This window comes from Acinonyx jubatus, chromosome E3 (assembly GCF_027475565.1).
Source record: "Acinonyx jubatus isolate Ajub_Pintada_27869175 chromosome E3, VMU_Ajub_asm_v1.0, whole genome shotgun sequence".
In the NCBI taxonomy this organism is placed as follows: domain Eukaryota; kingdom Metazoa; phylum Chordata; class Mammalia; order Carnivora; family Felidae; genus Acinonyx; species Acinonyx jubatus.
This window is the reverse complement of record NC_069398.1, coordinates 8,573,609-8,592,398: the sequence shown is the minus strand read 5'-3', so window position 1 is coordinate 8,592,398 and position 18,790 is coordinate 8,573,609. Positions and strand designations below refer to the sequence as shown.

General features: G+C 50.9%; 1 protein-coding gene across 4 annotated transcripts in view; it reads right to left on the bottom strand.

Annotated features, from left to right (window-relative positions):
- The window catches only part of ABCC1 (ATP binding cassette subfamily C member 1), a 139,120-nt gene that overhangs the window by 25,939 nt on the left and 94,391 nt on the right, over window positions 1-18,790 (bottom strand). For all 4 annotated transcript variants that reach the window (XM_027043173.2, XM_027043174.2, XM_053213331.1 and 1 more), the window contains exons 16-19: window positions 17,807-17,933; window positions 13,883-14,059; window positions 12,001-12,168; window positions 9,798-9,981 (exon numbers count right to left, since the gene is read on the bottom strand). In XM_027043173.2, the coding sequence (XP_026898974.2) occupies window positions 9,798-9,981; window positions 12,001-12,168; window positions 13,883-14,059; window positions 17,807-17,933 (656 nt within the window). The remainder of the gene's footprint in view (window positions 1-9,797; window positions 9,982-12,000; window positions 12,169-13,882; window positions 14,060-17,806; window positions 17,934-18,790) is intronic.

Below are 18,790 nucleotides of genomic sequence, written 5' to 3'. Positions count from 1 at the left end.
AGCATCAGCCAACAGGAGGAGTCCGGAAAGGCGCTCCAGCCGCACCTCCCAGGGCCAGTTTTCAGTTGCCAGATCGTGGGGAGGTCCAGACGTCTAGGGTAGAGGGTGCCTGGAGCAGTGCCTTTTCCCCCACAGTGATGAACTTCCCTGACGACTGGTGGAGCCACTGTGAGAAATACCAGCCAGGCATGTGCCCCCGTCCCAGGAGTCACACCCTCAGCATCCACACTCATCACCGTAACCTCGACGGCAGTGGCTCACATTTATTAAACAAGGGGTGGCCGCTGTGCTGACATACAATATCTGCCTTCGTTCTCCCGACCCCTCGGTTGTATGTTATTATCACCCCCGCTCTGCACTCAACTCTGCACGCCGCTCCCAGGACAAAGAGAGAGCGTACAAGAGAGACGCACGGTGTAGGACTCCAAAGGGCTGGCCCGGAAGAGGAGGGGAGGGCATGCGGGGGAGATGTTACTAAAGGGACAAATACGCAGCCGGCAAGGGCAGGGCGACCCTGGGAACATGCTGATGGGACGTGAAATGGCACAGAATGCAAAAAGGCAGGCTCTTTCAGATGAGACACTGCAGAGCGGGGCAGGCAACCATTCCCGCGTTGGGGGCGGGGAGCTCTGAGCTGGTGATTCTCCATCTTGGCTGTGAAGGACGCACCCCCTCCCCCCCCCCCCCGGGGATGCCCCCCGCCCAGGTTCGGTCCCTGCAATGACGGCATGCAGGGAGGCCAGGCGTCCATCCTGAGTGAGAGCACAGTCAGGAATGAAGTGTTCTCTTACTTCCCAGCTGTGTGGGCTAGGGAAGCAATAAACCTCCTTTAGCCTCAACTTTCACATCTGCAAAGCGGGAGTCACAGCTACCTTTGTAAGCGGGAGGAAGGATGAGACCGTGCACGGGGCTTGGTAAGGGAAAGACACCACGGTGGTACTTAGCAGCACTCACACCTAGAAACACGTTCTGTAGATAATTACGGGGTGCAGCCAAGATTGACAATCACTGCTTTATACGTTTCTTTCTTTTTTTTTTTTTTAACATTTATTTATTTTTGAGACAGAGACAGAGCATGAACGGGGGAGGGGCAGAGAGAGAGGGAGACACAGAATCGGAAGCAGGCTCCAGGCTCCGGGCCATCAGCCCAGAGCCTGACACGGGGCTCGAACTCACGGACCGCAAGATCGTGACCTGAGCTGAAGTTGGACGCTCAACCGACTGAGCCACCCAGGCGCCCCTATACGTTTCTTTTTAATGCAGCATCTTTCTTATTTTTTTTTTAATTAAAAAAAGAAACTACATCACAGAGAAGAATGCTAACAAGGATTTTCCATGCAGGCAAGGACAGCCACATATGTGCCCAGCACTGGAGGCCCCGGCCTGGCCTTGACCGTCTTTCTCTGTGCAGGGACAGGGATGCCCAAAAACACGCCCAGAGACACCTGCGCTGTGGCAAGGGCTTCAGAGAGCCCCACTCTCAGGGCCGCACAGGCTGCCCTGTGCAAGCTTCAGCCTCCCATTCTGCTCCTCACCCAGTATGAGCCATAAGGTCTGGATGGGAGACCTCACAGTGGCCTCCCGTGACCCCCTTTCTCAACCCAATTAGCCCACAGGTTGATACAGCAGCTGGGGCAGCTGGAAAACTCTCCACCGAAAGGAGACAGACTGAGAGTCCTAGGGGGGCAACGTGAACATGGGTCGATCCACCACTCCGTCTTCCTTCTTTGCAAGGCGTCAGCCCCTCCCTCTTCCTACAGTCTCTTCCTACAGGCAGGCCACGGGGGCTCTGCCCAAGGGCAGAAGCTTAGTCCAAGGAACCCATTCCCCATGACTTTGAACTATCAGTGACCCGACCAGGACTAAAGACAGCTTGGGTTGATCTGTCCTAAAGGAACAGGATTCCCGGAGTTCCTACTTCCTGAGTCTTGCTCATTTGGTTTGGCCTTTGATTTCTGAGCTACCCGGTTCTCTTCCTTGTTTCAGCAGCCGGAGTCGGCTTCTGTGGCTTACGGAAGAGCCCTTACGTCTGGACCCTTAAGACATATTGCTGTTTAAGGAAGGCAGGGGCGATGGGTCCACTCCAGTGGCTGGTGATGCCTTTACCTCGCCAGAGGGAGCCAGCACAGCCTTCCCTGCTGTAATTCTGCTAACAGACAGCCCTCCTCTGGGCGCCCACAGACACCTGCAGTTACTCCATCAGGCATCTCCCGGCTCTGCCTTGGGTTGCCTAGGTCCTGCCCATGCCCAGCAAGTAAGGATGGGATCATAATAACCACACTGTGGCCATTCACTGTCCATCCACTACGTGCCAAGCATTTTGTAGACAAGATCTCCTTCAAGACATGCTCATATCATGGTCATCTGACCTACATGGCAGTCAGGCTTAACCAAGGCCACCAAGCTGATGAGTAGATCTGGGGATTCAGACTACATCCCCAAGGGTCCACCAGAAAGCCTGGCACATAGTAGGTGTCCAATAAAGGTCTGCAGACCGTCAAGGGCCTCTCTCCAAGCACACAGCTACAGGACCAGTGCCTGGAGTGGGGGCACCTGGATGGCTCAGTCAGTTGAAAGCCTGACTCCTGATTTTAGCTCAGGTAATGATCCCAGGGTCAGGGGATCGAGCCCCACGTTGGGCTCGGCACTGACCGTGGAGCCTGCTTAAGATTCTCTCTCCACTTGCCCCTCTTTCCATCTCGCACTCTAAAAAAAAATAAAAATAAAAATAAAAAAATAAATGTCCAGAGGGGATGGGTGGATGTTATCTCCTAAGGATGAGGGGCAAAGCTATTCAAGGGGCCTGCTGCACCTGTGCCTCAGTGGCCCCATCCCACATGTAATGGGTAGATCCCTGACAAGCACACTGCACGGGGCCAGCCCTTTCCCTAAAAGTTATAACCATGTCAAACATAAAAAGATCTAGAAAAATGCAAGCCAACCCTCTGTCTGCACTGGTCACAGTGTAACAGCTGGGTGGGGTGGGTGTGGCAGCTGGGGGACCGCACACAGGCCTCCACTCTATCACACGTTTCAGGTGAGAAAACTGACTTGTGGAAAGGGAGTCATTGCCCCCAAATTCACACAGGTGGCAGGACTGCCGTTTGACTCTGGGCCACTGGGCGCCAGGGCCTGGGCTTCCTGCGCAGGCCCTCAAAAACCAAGGGGCCATTTAAAATTATTTTCTTACTTGCTTACTTAGCCCACAGCCCTCAGTTCCTCGAGGTCGGACGCTGCTCACGACAGGGGTCTGGGCCACAAGGAAGCTTACTCTGAACCAGCTACAGAAGGAGCCAAGAAAAGGGGAAGAGAAGGTGACTTGGCTCAGATTTCATCTTGGTCCGCCCCCAGCCCCCCAGGCTCACCTCCATCACTGCGGTTAGCACCACCACGTCGTTGATTATTTGGTGTTTGTTTCCACCATCCAACTGTGAGCTCTTGAAAACAGAGAGGAGGTCTTTTCCACTACTCTATTCCCATCATCAGGCACATTGGATGGCCATGTAGGGTGTAACGGACCGTGCACTGCACAATCCAAGAGGCACCATTCCACACAGTGGCTCAAGTACTGGGTGTCCCCATGGCACACACCAAGCGCTCTGTACACACCTGACACGCAGATGGACAGATTAACACATCAATGGCCAAGTGAAGCAGAGATGACCTTCCAGGGCCAGAATGGGCACCCCATTGGCCACCATGATGCCATCTCACATCCCACACCCACAAAGCTGGTTGCTTTCTTCTAATTTTTTTTTTTAATGTTTATTTTTGAGAGACAGAGACAGAGCATGAGCAGGGGAGGGGCAGAGAGAGGGGGAGACAAAGAATCTGAAGCAGGCTCCAGGCTCTGAGCTGTCAGCACGGAGCCTGATGCGGGGCTCGAACCCATGAACCACGAGATCATGACGTGAGCTAAACTCGGATGCTCAACCGACTATGCCACCCAGGCGCCCCGTAAAGCTGATTTCTAAACCAACCCTGGAGACATGGGTAAAATCAACGCATATTTTCGTCTAATCTGGGATCTTTATACAGCTGTGTTAATGTTCAAAGCTTACGTAGGATGTGCCTTCAATAATCAAGGCATCATGCATCCATTTGCTTATTTAACACATTATACTGAGCATCTACTGTGTGCCAGGCACTGTTCCCAGTCCTGGGGATATACAAGTGACCAAAAAGCCCTCATGGAGCTTAAATTCCAAGGGAAAGGGAAAGGGAAAGGGAAAGGGAAAGGGAAAGGGAAAGGGAAGGGAAAGAGAGACAGAGAGATAATACACGAAGTAACAGATCTAGACTTGGCTGTCAGGCAGTGGTTAGTACCACAAAGAAAACTAAAGCAGAGAAAGTGGAAAATGAAAGGGGGGAGTGGGGGGTGCTATTAAACAGCAAGAATTTTTTTTTCAGCAAAGGCACCAAACTTCTACTCCAATACATGTTCTTCCAGTGCTTCCAGGTACCAGGTAAGGGGCTGTCCCTTACCCTTGGGGTGTAAGGGTCCCTGCCCTTGGACCTCCTAAGTGCCCTTGCCTGGGCTCCGTGTCCAGCCAGCCACCGGCCCTCAAAACCAGCACCTCGGAGCTCTGTTGTTTATTCTCAAGAAGGTTCTGGAACTCTGCTTGGGCACGGGCCAGCAGGCAAACCTCCCTCAAGGGAAGAATCCCAAGTCGCTGTGTTACAGTCAACGCTTCGTTTTTGACCAAAAACGGAATTGACCGGCTGCATCGCCTGGCCCAATCCACCAGCCTAGGCCCAGAAAGTTCTTCGTACTCAGGAGGAAGAAATATGGCTACTGAGAACAGCCTAAAGGAATGTGCCATCTGGATGCTGGACTCTCCAGCAGCTGGTGGGTGTTTATGAGAGACTTTTGCAATATGGGGCGGTGCTTATGACCCACTGTTACCACTGTTAAGGAAAGAAAGAAAGGAGACCTGATGGCTGAATGCACAGAGGGCACTCCTCTGCTCGGGAGTAAGGCCGAGGCAAGACAGACACAGACAAACACTCTGGCAGGTGGGTGAGTGGATGGACATTCTTTTTCCTGGTTTTGTGGGTTTTTCTGCAGCCTCCAGCTGTCTAAAATGAGCACATATTGATTCCCTACTCAGTAAAAAAAAAAAGAAAAAGAAAAAAAAGAAACTGTCAGCAAAAATCTGAAAAACAAAAAATTAGACATGAGGTTGAGAGATGAATTAAGTAAGGTTCTGAAAAGTGGGAGAAAGGTGTTTCTCCCAAGATGACAGGAAAGAACCTGGGGAGCGTGGAGTCAGAGCATATGCTCTATTTTCTGGGGGGGGAGGGTGTGGGGGGAGAGTGCTGTGCATTGTAGGATGCTTAGCAGCATCTCTGGTCTCCACCCTTTGTGTTAGCACTGCCCTCCTCCATCCCAGTTGTCACAACCGAAAAAGTCTCCAGACACTGCCAAGTATCCTCGGAGGCACAGATGTTCCCCTGCTAAAAACCACTGCTGTAAATTTTAGAGCAGTCTTCCTAATAAAGACACCAGAGTACATAGGAAGGTTCTTTACCTTCCGCATACAAAGGTTAATGAGTCAGTTTGTAACTCTCTTTGCCACGGGAAGGGAAGGGAAGGGAAGGGAAGGGAAGGGAAGGGAAGGGAAGGGAAAGGGAAGGGAAAGGAAAGGGAAAGGAAAGGAAAGGAAAGGAAAGGGAAAAGAAAGAAGAGAAGAGAAGAGAAGAGAAGAGAAGAGAAGAGAAAAGAAAAGAAAAGAAAAGAAAAGAAAAGAAAAGAAAAGAAAAGAAAAGAAAAGAAAAAGGAAGAAAAAAGTTTCCTATAAATCAGTGGAATAAATCCCTGCCAGGACTGGTCAGTATCTTCTCTTCCTAAGCCTACTTCCGGTTACCTCTACTATTCCCTACCCCCCTGGGAAAGAATCCCCCCAAAGCAACCACTCTCCCCCTTCAGCCTGGGTGTTCTAAAAAGATCTGACTAATCCAACAAGGGAAAAAAAAGTTTCCCTTTAGGGGAAGCCAAAAATGTGGCTCAAACAAATTCAGGGTCATTGGCTCTTGGAAACCTGCCACAGCTGAGCAATATTGGACCCCGATGCCAAGCTGCAGTGCCGGGGGCCCCTCAGAGAGAGGGAGAAAGTGAAGATGCCGCCCAGTGTGAGTTCAGACCCACAGGGCTGAAGACTTCTGGGGGAGGCTGTACGGCTAAATTGGGAAAATGACCCTGCAGTGGTGCAAGGGTGGCATTTTCATTGCCAAATTAAGTGCTGACGTGGCCAAAGGAAAAAAGGAAAAAAAAAAAAGTAATTGGCAGTATTCCGTGTTCTGCACCAAATGCTTTGGATCTGTTGGCGGTGGTGGAAGAAGGGGAGTGAAAAAACCCATCTGTGGTCAGCAGAGTTTAAGGATGCTCCCTGTGCACCTGGATACAAAGGAGGGCGACCTCATTCGGGGGAAAAAGATTCAGTAAAAGGCACACGTGTCACCTGAGAGAGCATACAGGGTTGTTTTCACCTGAAGGAAGCTGGACTGTGACGTACAGGGGCTGTGGGGTTGTCTCATCCAGCACGTGGCAGTGGCATGACAATCAGAGGAAGGCAACCCTGAAGCAGGAGGGAAGCAGGCTAGACTTAAGACAGAACTTTCCGGCCCCAAGAGCAGAGACACATAGAAACTCATTCCCACCAGAAATGATAAACTGGAGGCATTTCTTGCCTCACGCTTGCAAAAGGAAACACTTTTAATACCAAGAGGGTTCAGAGCAGCACAATTTATAACAGCCAAAACATGGAAACAACTTGACCTGTCATCACCTGACTGAATAAACAAAATGGGGTGTGTATTACCCAGCCACAGAAAGGTTATCAAGTATAGACATGTGCTATCACACGGGTGAGCCACAGAAACATCACAGGAAGCGAAAGAAACCAGCTCACTAAGGACCACACGGTCTACAATTCCATTTACATGGGATGCCCAGAACAGACAAATCTAGGGGCAGAAAGATGAGCAGGTGCCAGGGACCTAGGGGGCTGGGAGAAAATGGGGAGTGATTGCTAATGGCTACGAGGTTTTCTGGAGGGGTGACCGGAATGTTCTAAAGTTGGTTTTGGTGATGGCTGCCCAACTCTCAACGTGCCAAACATCACTACACTGTATGCTTTAAATGGGAGGATCGTATGCTATGCCAACTGTATCTCAATAAAACGTGACAAACCACTGGGGCTCCTGAAGCACACTAATGCAGAGGCAATGGATGAGCCCTGACCCCAGGCAGACACATAAAGCACCAAGGGAAGGAACAGACGACTGAAACTTAGGCCAGACTTGAGGTCCCACCCCTGCCTAGCAGCCACTGTGTGTCCTTGGCCAAGTTGCTGCCCCTGACATTCACTGGATGCCCGCTGCATTGAGACCAAACCCCAAACTCCTCACCCTGAAAGGCCATCTCCCACCACTGTCCCTTCACCCACCATGGTCTGGCCACCCCAGCCTCCTTTCCGTTCCCTGCGTCAGCACACTGTTCCCCGGATTTTCTCCTTGCTGGCAACCTTCCATGCCAAGGTCACCTCCTCAGAAAGGGTGTCTCTGACCACCTTGCATGGCCAGGTGTCATCCGTATCTCTCCCCAGCTCATCATCCTGTGTGGGTTTTTTTTCTTCATAGCACTTAACACTCTAGGAAACCATTTATTTCTTGATTTGTGTTTTGCCCTTTTCTCCCAACAGATTCCAAGCTCCATGAGGATAGGGATCTGTCTAGATGTCATTCACTTCTGTCTCCCCAAAACCTAGAACAGGGTTGTTCCAGGAATTCCTGAATTCCTAGCCCCCAGGAGCTCCGAACGTGACTGTATTTGGAGACAAGTTATCTGCAGGTGTAATGAGTTGAGGTGAGGTCATTAGGGTGGGCCCTAATCCCATAAAACTGGTGTCATTACAAAAAGGGGAAACTGAGAGACAGAAACACGCCAGGTTTCTGTGTGAAAGACGGAGGCAGATGTGGGGGTGAAGCATCCATAAGCCACTGGCCGCCAGCAGCTCTCCAGAAGACAGGGGACGGGTGGAACAGCCCTCCCTCAGAGCCTCGGAAAGAATCAGTCCGGTGAACACCTCGGTATTTGGCTTCCATTCTCCCAAACTGTGAGAGATTAAATTTCTGTTGCTTAAGCCACTCAGCCTGTGGCACTTTGTCAAGGAAGCCCTAGGGAGTTAATACAAGCACTCAACACATAGTAGTAGATGCTTAATAAAAATCTGCTGAATGACTACCTCGATGAAGAGTAGACAGCTCTTTCTTAGGGACCGGCCCCATTCACAGCTACAGGAACCCGGCCGTCCCTGACACAGAAGGGACAAGTTTCCCTAAACCTCACTTTCCTCACCAGTGAACCGGGAATAACAATTCTACTCCCTCGTGAGTCGATGGAAGGGGTCAACAAGGGAACTCCGGCAGAGAACAGGGGCCCCGGGAAGCCCTCAGCAAGCAGCAGCTGTGTCTTAGATCCGTATCACAGACGTTCCGAGAACAAAAGCACCCGTGCAAATTGCCCAACGAGGCAGTCCCGCAGCCCTGCCCCTGTGGACAGTCTATCTGAGGCCTCCCTGAGGACAAAGCACATAAAGAACGTGCCCCGGAGGCTGGGGGAGTCTGTAATTTGCTCCTGGAGATGGGAGATCAGGGCCGGAGGAGCAATCTCTCGTTTTCATTCTTAGCAATCGCCGCGAGCCAAGGAGCAAAGGTGTCAGATGACCTCTTCCCTCTCTGTGGGGTCAGAGCTCCAAGCAGAGAGGGGAGGAGAGGAGCCTCTGAGATGCCAGTCTGAGTGATGAAACACAGGGCAGCCTGAAGGCGGCAAACCAATACCCTGAAATTTAAGCCAACAGAGAGGAGAGGACAGATTCTTAGAAGTCTCACCACAGAAGCCTTCAAATAAGGACAGGGTGAGGTTCCAGCTTTCGGAGTCCTGGCCCGAGAGGACACAGTGGGTGCGGCAGGTGGGAAGGGGGCAGGTCTGCACTGACCTGGCAGGTGCCAAGGGCATGGGGTGAAGAGATGGGCACTCTTCCCGGGGCGGGTAATGACAACAGTTGTCATGGCCCGAACACTGTGTGCCAGGCACTACGCCCAAGGCTCTATGGAATTCAGCACATGAAATCTCCACCGAGTGCCAGAAGACTGTTCTGTTATTATCAGTGGGGAAACTGAGGCTCAGAAGGGTTTGGGGGACCCTAGTAAGAGGGGCAGTGGGGGGCACCTGGGTGGTTCAGTCGGTTAAGCATCCCACTTCGGCTCGAGTCATGATCTCACGGTTCACGGGTTCGAGCTCCACGTCGGGCTCTGTGCTGACAGCTCGGAGCCTGGAGCCTGCTTCGGATTCTGTGTCTCCCTCTCTCTCTGCCCCCACCCTCTCTCTTTCAAAAATAAACATTAAAAAAAAAAAAAAAAAAGGAGGGGCAATGGGACTCAAACCGAGGTCTTGCCAACCAGCAGCCTACAACCCCCACGACCCTCACATCTGTTCTAGAGTATGCCATACAAAGTCACTGCTTCCCACAGCCTCTTGAGAACCTCACCACCGTCCCTGTGCCTGCCGAGAGAACACTTAAGCTCGGCCCAGAGCCACATCGCAGGAAAGTAGCAGGACTTGGGCCCAGATCTGCTGCCCCCACCGCAAAGCGCTGGCACCCCCTCTCAATGCGGCCCCCAAAGCGTTGGGACCCTGAAGAGGCTGGCCCGCTGCCGACAGGCCACCGCGGAGGGGGTGTGGGGGAACCTCTGGGAGGCAGCGGGGGCCCAGCGAGGCACCCCGCGCGCCCTACCGTCATCCTGCTCGGACTGCTCCTGCTCGGTGCTGGCGTACGTGCGCAGGAACTCGGCGAAGGCCCCGTCCCGGGCCAGCAGCTCCTGGTAGGAGCCCATCTCGGAGATCTTGCCTCCGGTCATGACGATGATGACATCCACCTGGGGCAGGTAGCTGATACTGTGTGTGACCAGGAGCCGTGTCTGCGGGCAGAGCGGGGACCCGCGAGTCAGCGCCCGGGCATGAGCGCAATTCCCCCCACGCCTAGCGGCCAAGCTCGAGTCTGAGCGCTGGGGACGCGCCCATCTATGGGTGCCTCCCTTCAACACTCACCTGCCAGGAGCTGGGGGGCCGCAGGGAGGGAAACAGATCCCAGCCCCACACTCCAGGGTCGGGGGAGAAAGGACCAATACAAGTGCAACACGGCGGGTGCTGGGGGGGTATGAGACCGAAGGTGGAAGGTTGCAATTTTAACAAGGGTGATGGGGAAGCCTATCTGTGAACAGAAATCTGAAGGATGAGAGGGAGGCAGGGAGGGAACCATGCATGTGTCCAAGAACAGAAAAATGACACAGATACAAAACAATCTGTGTGCCGTGGCGTAATTTTCTTTTCAGGTAATCCCCCACCTCCCAAAAGACACTACAAAACTCATACGTCTGTATATATTTTATCCAGTTAAGTCAAGGTTTGGAAGGACGTTCATCAAACGACACGAGTCGGCAAACTTTTTCTTAAAGGGCCAAACGGTAAATACTTTTGGCTTTATGGATCCTCTGGTTGCTATGGCAACCGGTGGTGAAGTTGCCACAGCGTGAAGGTGGTCGTACATTCGATGGAAAAAGATGATCTGTGACCCAATAAATATATATTATATAAATAAAATATGTGCATGTATTATATATAAATATAAATATAAATATAAAAATATATTTAAACTCAATGCAATTTGCATAGGTCACAAATTTTTTTCTTTTTCCCCTCCAGATTTTTTCCAACCGCTTCAGAAATGTAAAGACCAGTCTTAGCCAGTCTTAGCTCAAGGGTGGTACAGAAACAGACAGCAAGCGGCCTGGTGACACCTGTCTCCTGAGACAGGGCCTAGGGCGCAGGACAAAGGAGGGCCATTTTGTTTTGTTTTTTTTTTTTGCTTTACGTATAACTCTTACACTCTTTTAGATTTTTGATAACGAAATTTTTTAAATTGAAAATTATGTTTATCCAGAATTTTTATGGTGTGTACAGGATGATGCTTATAATAGGTTAAGTGGCTTGAGGTCCATTATGTACACACATGACATGATAACCTATTTATAAGGCTTGAAATAAAAAAATCTGCATGAGGTAGGGTTGTCCAAAATTGCTTTTTTTTTTCTTTGTTGTGTTTTTCTGCATCTTTTCTATTTTCCCCACGGACATGTGGAAAATACTTCTTTCTCCAGAAGAAAAAAACCGAAAAGCAGTACTCCTTCTCAACCATCCTATAATTCCCCTAAAAATGATGATGATGATGATGATGATAAACAGGTGAGGACACATTTCCTGTCATGTACGGGTGCTATAGGCACTTTTCCTGCTCCCAACCTCCGTCCCTCAGCCTACAGCCACGTCAGCAGGGAAGGGAGAGCTGCCCCATCAGTCAAAAGGGATAGGATTTCCCTCTGCAAAGCCGCCCATTATTAAATCGGGAAGAGGAGCCTCCTTTGGCCACGTGAAGGCACGGACTTCAAGTCAGTGTCAAGGACGTCCCCCTATAAGGACAAGAGCAAGAAAGCTGTCCCAGAAAGGCATGCAAGGCAAGCATTAGAAACGTGTTCTGAAGTCCAATTAAAAAAATGGGGGGGGGGGGGGCACCTGGGTGGCTCAGTTAAAAAAATGGGGTGGGGGACATCTGGGTGGCTCAGTCAGTTAAAGATTTGACTTCGGCTCAGGTCGTGGTCTCACAGTTTGTGAGCTTGAGCCCCGTGTCAGACTCTGTGTGGACAGCTGGAAGCCTGGAGCCTGCTTCGGATTCTGTGTCTCCCTCTCTCTCTGCCCCTCCCCCGTTCATGCTCACTCACTCTCTCAAAAATAAATAAACATTAATAATAATAATAATAATAATAATAATAATAATAATAATCCTGAAAGGTGGGAAGTGAAGGATTCCCAAAGGGGGCACATTTTGACTGAACAAATGCACAAGGACGGCCAGAGCCGAGCCCTGGCCCTTCGGCAGGTACCTTGTTCTTCAGCATCCCCTTGGGGCCAACCACATTTTCAAATATGTGTTTTCCCACATGGGCATCCACCGCCGACAGGGGGTCATCGAAGAGGTAGATGTCAGAGTCACAGTACACGGCCCGGGCCAGGCTCACACGCTGCTTCTGGCCCCCAGAGAGGTTCACGCCCTGGGGAGAGACACAGCAGAAGGGGGGGGTTCCTAGGGAGCCCTGCTCAGAAGGTAGCAGACCCCCGCTGGCGGCCCTGGAGGGCTGAATCGCCTCCCCTCGTCTGAGCAGGAAGCAGAGGCATGAGATTGTATCTACACGGACTGTGCTCAAGGCCGACCACGGAATCCAGCCTCAGCCCTAAAACAGGCAGAAGAGAAAACTGGAGCCCCTGGGAGCTGCTGAGCAGACAGCTGGCACAGTGTGGGCATTCGGCAAGGGGCGGCCCGTGGCACCAAGCAACAGGAAGGCTCCGGATCTTGGAGTCTGACAGAAGGCACCGGCAGATGCCGTCACGAGCCTGCTGCTGCTGCTTTAGTTAATAGCTACCACTTTGGCGCGTTTGCTCTGATCTCTCACTCACGGTGAAACCACAGAGAGCCAAGGCAGGCCGCACTCTGGGGGTGCCGAAGCTCCCCCCCCCCACTCACCAGTAGGAAGGGCACCGATTTCTAATTCACACCAGGGCGCTCCATGGAGCACACCGCAGCAGTCACAGCTCTCCCTCCGACTACAGATTATCGATTACTGACTGTCATTTCCATCTATGGCTGGGAAGTCCAAGTGGACCCCACCGGGTTAACGGGGCCCAGTCTCTGCTGAGAGAGATGCCTGCCCTCCCTACACACCCAGGTGGGGCGCAGGCAGCCAGGTTCTTTTTGATGGCCCCTCCGGCCACAGCTCTTTGGCCCGGGGCAGACGCCAGACCCAGTCATAGTCTCTCGCTCTAGACTTTTATTGGCAGCCAGACTGGGACAATGAGGAGTCTCCATGTGGCAGAAACAGACACGTGCGTTAAAACAACTAACTCAGGGCCACCTGGGTGGCTCAAGTCGGTTGACCGTCCAACTTTGGCTCAAGTCATTATCTCACAGTTAGTGAGTTCAAGCCTCGCATCAGGCTCTGTGCTGACAGCTCGGAGCCTGGAGCCTGCTTCGGATTCTGTCACCCTCTCTCTCTCTGCTCCTCCCCCGCTCATGCTCTGTCTCTCTCTCTCTCAAAAATAAGCAAACATTAGTGGGAAGGTGTTTGGACAAGTCACTTAGCCCCCTCTATGCCTCTCTTTCCTCAACCATGAAATGCAAATGACAGTCAATCCCCTCTCATGGGCTTGCCGTGAGGATGAAATACATAAAAATGTCTATCATGGTGCGTGGCACATAGTAAATGCCCAACAGCTGCTGGCGACCATATTATTTTTACTATTATCGCTGCTTTGAAAGGGACTGTGGACATCTGAATCACTGGCACCCCTCCTCCCTGTAGAGCGCCCTGTCATGTGACTCCACAGTCACATGACTGCAAAGGCGAAGGACACTTCCTGCTCTCCCATCTTTCAGTTCAACCAGGTGAAAAGGACAATATGCTTTAAGGGACACCATGTGGTTTTTCTGTCTCTCTTGGGCTTCTGCTGTCACCATGAGAAGGGTGTCCCCTGTAGAGCTATCACCCCTTCAGCCAAAGCCCCAGCAAGAAGCCATGCGGGACGGACCCCAGCCAAACCCATGGCCTAGAGGCGAGCTCAGCTGGCCTGTGACACGGAGCAGAGCTGCCTGACTGAGCCCAGTGTGGGTCAGCCAACCACAGTCAAAAGGGAGAATAAGTGTTTAACACAAGCCCCTAAGATTTTGTGGTTGACTGATACAGGCGCCATGCTGAGGCTGTACCGACTGACCTTCTCACCAATCTCCGTCCGGTCCCCGCTGGGCAGGATCTCCAGATCTGGGAGGAGGGCACAGGCTTCGATCACAGCCTTGTAATACCGTTCCTGGAGGGGGCGTCCGAAAAGGATATTTTCTCGGAGAGAATCATTCTGAATCCAGGCCTGCTGGGGGACGTAGGCCACTGAGCCCTAGGCAGCAAATACAGAAGGCAGCAAGACAGACAGACAGACTTGGTTAACAAGATGGCAGCTGGCCCATCCACTCGCCAGGAGGATTCTACTTCCCGAGATGCTCAGCAAGGGGGAAACCGAGTCACGACAGACTCAGATGCCAGACCTGGGATCAGACCCCACACTAGGTCAATCACAGACTCTAATATCAGGAATTCAAGAGTGGAAATCCGCATTAGTGAGATTACAGTTCTGTATTTAGTTAAGAATTCACTAAATGCCTCTAGCAGTGAACAAAACTCCTGCCTCTCAAGAAGTGGGGCACCTAGGTGGCTCAGTCAGTTAAGCATCCGACTTCAGCTCAGGTCACGATCTCATGGTTTGTGAGTTCAAACCCCAAATCGGGTGAGCTGTATCCCCGATTCAGGCTCTACAATGATACTGGAGAGCCTGTGTGGGATTCTCTCTCTCTACCCTTCTGTGGCATTCTCGGATTCTCTCCCAATCTGTCTGCCCTTGCTCACTTGCACTGTTTCCCAAAAATAAAAAAACTTTAAAAAAAGAAGAAGTCCCTGATGTGATAAAAAAAAAAAATTATTTGATTACAGTTTGGGGTAAATGCTAAGAGAGAAAAAAAATGAGTCCTTTAAAAAGTCCTTTAAGGGGCACCTGGGTAGCTCAGTTGGTTAAGTGACTGACTCTTGGTTTCAGCTCAGGTCATTATCTCCCGACTTTGTGGGTTCAAGCCCCACACTGGGCTCTGTGCTGGCAGCACAGAGCCTGCTTGGGATTCTCTCTCTCTCTCCCTGTCTTTGCCCCTCCCCTGCTCATGCTGTCTGTCCCTCTCAAATAAACAAGCTTTAAAATAAATAAATAAAAATAAATACATACATCAATAAAACGTCCTTTGAAAGGGAGCTAGGATGACTCAGTCGGTTCAGCATCTGACTCTTGATTTCAGCTCCGGTCATAGTATCACAGTTGTGAGACTGAACTCTGCAGTGGGCTCTGTGCTGAACATGAAGCCTACCTGGGATTCTCTTTCTCTGTCTCTCTCTCAATAAATAAATTAAAAAAAAAAAAAAAAGTCCTTTGAAAAGAGAGACCTAGCTTGGGTCATCAGGGAAGGATTCCTTGGGGAAATATCCTTGATGAAATTTAATCAAGGTTACTTCTATGTCAAGTCATCTGTTTCAAAGGACCAACAGGTGAGGGTTAGTTGGTGTGACAAAGGAGAAATGGAAAAGCATTCCAGTCAGAGGGAACAGCATGCACAAAGGTCCAGAGACAAGTAGAACCTGGCACATCCAAGGAACAGGAAGGCCGGGATGACTGGAACATCGTGTGAAGGGGAAGACAGGTAGGAGTGAGCTGGAGGGCAGCAAGGGCCGGCCCACCCCAGGCCAGGGATCCGGGTGAGGAGCCTGGGCTTTACTGGAAGGGCAAGGGGAGCAAAGATTATTATTTTTTTTTAACGTTTATCTATTTTTGAGAGAGAGAGAGAGAGAGAGGCAGGCGCACAGAGCGTGCATGTGTGCGAGCAGCAGGGGGGGGGGGGGGGAGAGCGAAGGCAAACCCCGATGTGGGGCCTGAACTCACAAACCGTGAGATCACGACCTAAGCCTACCAAGAGTCGGACACTTAACCGACTGAGCCACCCAGGAGCCGCTACGAGTGAAGGTTCTTCCATAACGGAATTCTAGAGGGATACGGTTGGGAGAGGGACCCAGGTATTTCAAATCTCAATCTTCATTCTCAGATAAATAACTAAACTAATACCCTAACTGACAAGAGGCCAAAATGTCACAAAGTCTCACCACAGAACCCACAGAAAATTCAGACACGGCATACCCAAGTAAAATATTTGGAGAAAATTAATATTTTAAACACATTTCTAGCATGCTCCTTTGCAGGGCAAAATAACCAGTCAGAGAAATCAGTTCATCAAACCAAATACTCAGTGCACCCTCAACTTCTAGATGCATCATTTCTGCATTTAAAGCCTTTTTTTTTTTTTTTTTACTTTAAAAAATATTGCTCTCTGGGGGACATGGGACAACATCTAGACACTCCTGGTTATCACAACTGGAGTCTGCTATCAGCATCTAGTGGACAGAGGGCAGGAATGCAGCTAAGAATGGTACACAGCATAGGACAAGCCCACCACAGCAGAAAAGCATCCAGCCCGACACGTCAAGAGCGCTACGGTGGTGGAAACGCATTAACGGAGCAGAACACAATGGGGACACTTTGGAGTCTACTTCCAGAAACGTAGGGCACACTGCCCATTAAGCTCACTTTATAACGTGTACTTTCAAAGCAGCGACGGAATATTTCTGAAAACCGCAGCTAAATGCCTTTAGTGTATGGGGCGCCTGGGTGGTTCAGTCAGTTGAGCGTCCGACTTCGGCTCAGGTCACGATCTCACGGTTCGGGAGTTCGAGCCCCGCGTCGGGCTCTGGGCTGATGGCTCAGAGCCTGGAACCTGCTTCCGATTCTGTGTCTCCCTCTCTCTCTGCCCCTCCCCCGTTCACGCTCTGTCTCTCTCTGTCCCAAAAATAAATAAACGTTAAAAAAAAAATTTTTTTTTTTTAAAAATAAATGCCTTTAGTGTAGACCCAACTAACGTAACATATACTTTTCTACCGATGCATACCAGGCTAAAGGGCCTCATATAAACAAACAAAAACACGAAACAAAAAAACAAAAAACCCAAAGAACAAAAAAATGACTTTGCTCTGAAGTAAAAACAACTCCATAAACCAGCATTCCTAGGAGGAGATTCCAAGGGACAATAGTTCTGGGGATGCAAATAGTTGCACGGGCCAAGTATGCCTGGAACACACTGGGTTAACCAAACTTCAGTAAGTTTTCTTCTCCTTGTGGGATTTCTCAGAACCTTTACTTTATTCACGTTTATTTTAAGTCTCCAAGAGGGAGGGGAGCTGTGTGTGCATTCTCTCCCGAGCCTGTCTGAGCCTAGAACTCTCCTCCTCAAACAACCGCAGGATGAGTCTAGCAGACCAGGCTGAAGGACTGGTGGCCAGGAAACTTCGAGGGACGCTTCCTACTCCAGGGCAACTCCTTCATGGCGAATCAGCTAAACACAAAACAAGGCTCTTGACTTACAGGGAGATTCATGTGTTCACTGAAGCAGCCTCTTAAATTCTCTCTTGAGGAATATTCCAACTTAGCTCCAAGTCCTGTGCATTTTAAAAACCAATAAATCTCTAGTTCTTCTTCCATTCTTCTATTAAGAATTCAAGGAAAACACTCAGAATTTAAACAGCTCTCTTAACAAGAATTCTCCAACACAATATCCCAAAGACACAGACCAAAAATGTTACATTTTGTTACATTTATAAAAAGAGATACAGACACAGATCCACGGACAGAGACAACAAGCCAGAGGGACTCACGTGTCAAGAGAGACCACAAGATGCACACTGAGGGCCAGGGATGGGGAGAGGATTAGAGACAGTGAGTGGACCAGGGAGCATCCATGTGTTCACAGAGTATTTATTGAGTGTCTACTACTTGCTGGACACTATTCTCTGTGCTAGGACACAGCGGGAAATCAGTGACATCAACTCTTGCCTTCGAGGGGGCACAGAGAAGAGCCGGGCGAGTGAGAGAGAAGGAGGCAGACCTCGCTGCTCTCGCTTCCTGCACAGGGGCCGCCATGAAACAAACCACAGCATCACACTTGACTCTCCTCTCAGGCCAGCCACGCCCCCACCCCAGCCCCCTCAGTCCTTGTCCTACCTTGACAGACACGTGGCCCTCCACCTTGTCCATCTCGGCCAGGAGTGCTGAGAGCAGAGACGACTTTCCACAGCCCACCTGGCCCACCACGGCCACCAAGGAACCTTCCGGAACGGAGAAGGTAATGCTGAAATGACATAATGTGCTCTGCCTCAGCCACACCCTTGCCTGAACAGGTGGTGACCCACCAGAGCTGGATGTACCCTTCCCAGTCTGGAAATGACCACCGCTGTCCCTACTGCTAAGCTTGGCTCAGGGGGGGTGCGAGGGCCTGGGCACATGAGGCTCCAGGCAGGCGCTGGGATGCGCACGTGTCTTAGAGACAGAGAGGCAGCGGGAGTCACCTGGGCGGCCAGATCATGATCAGGGGGCCAGATTAACCATGCAGGCGACCTGAGGGACAGACAGGAGCCTCAACATGAACTATGAAGGAAAAGTAAGCAGCACCAGACACAGAAACCCAGGAAGAGCTTAAGAGAAGGCCCAAGGGTGTGAACGGACAGGTGTGATCGGGGCTTGACATGTCGACGGCACAGGACAAGGCAGAGGGGAGTAAGGCCAGCCCTGAAGAGGTGGGTGGGCAGCAGGCACGCCCGAAAACCTCAAAGCTCGCTGTGCTGGGGGCCTCGGAGTTTGAAGCAGGGGACCTGCCATGGAGGAATCCAAGGCTGAGAAACACGTCTCTATGGAAACCATCCTTTCACAAACGATGGTACCCCGAGTACGACAGTAAGCTCCAGGCTCCACTGGCAAGACCGCCCGTCCAATGACACGGGCCAGTCGCTGGCTGCAGTCAGGGCCTCTTTGGGTTTACTCACCCTAGCTGTGCTTTTCGATGGATGCCGTTACGATTTCAACATATTAGTGTAAACGTTAGATTCTGCTATCGCTGACCGTTTAAAGCTCATGAACCGATTATGCTTTTGTTCCTGAGCTGAGGGGCGAATGGATGAGGGGGCCACAACAGAAGAGGACGCTCAGCGA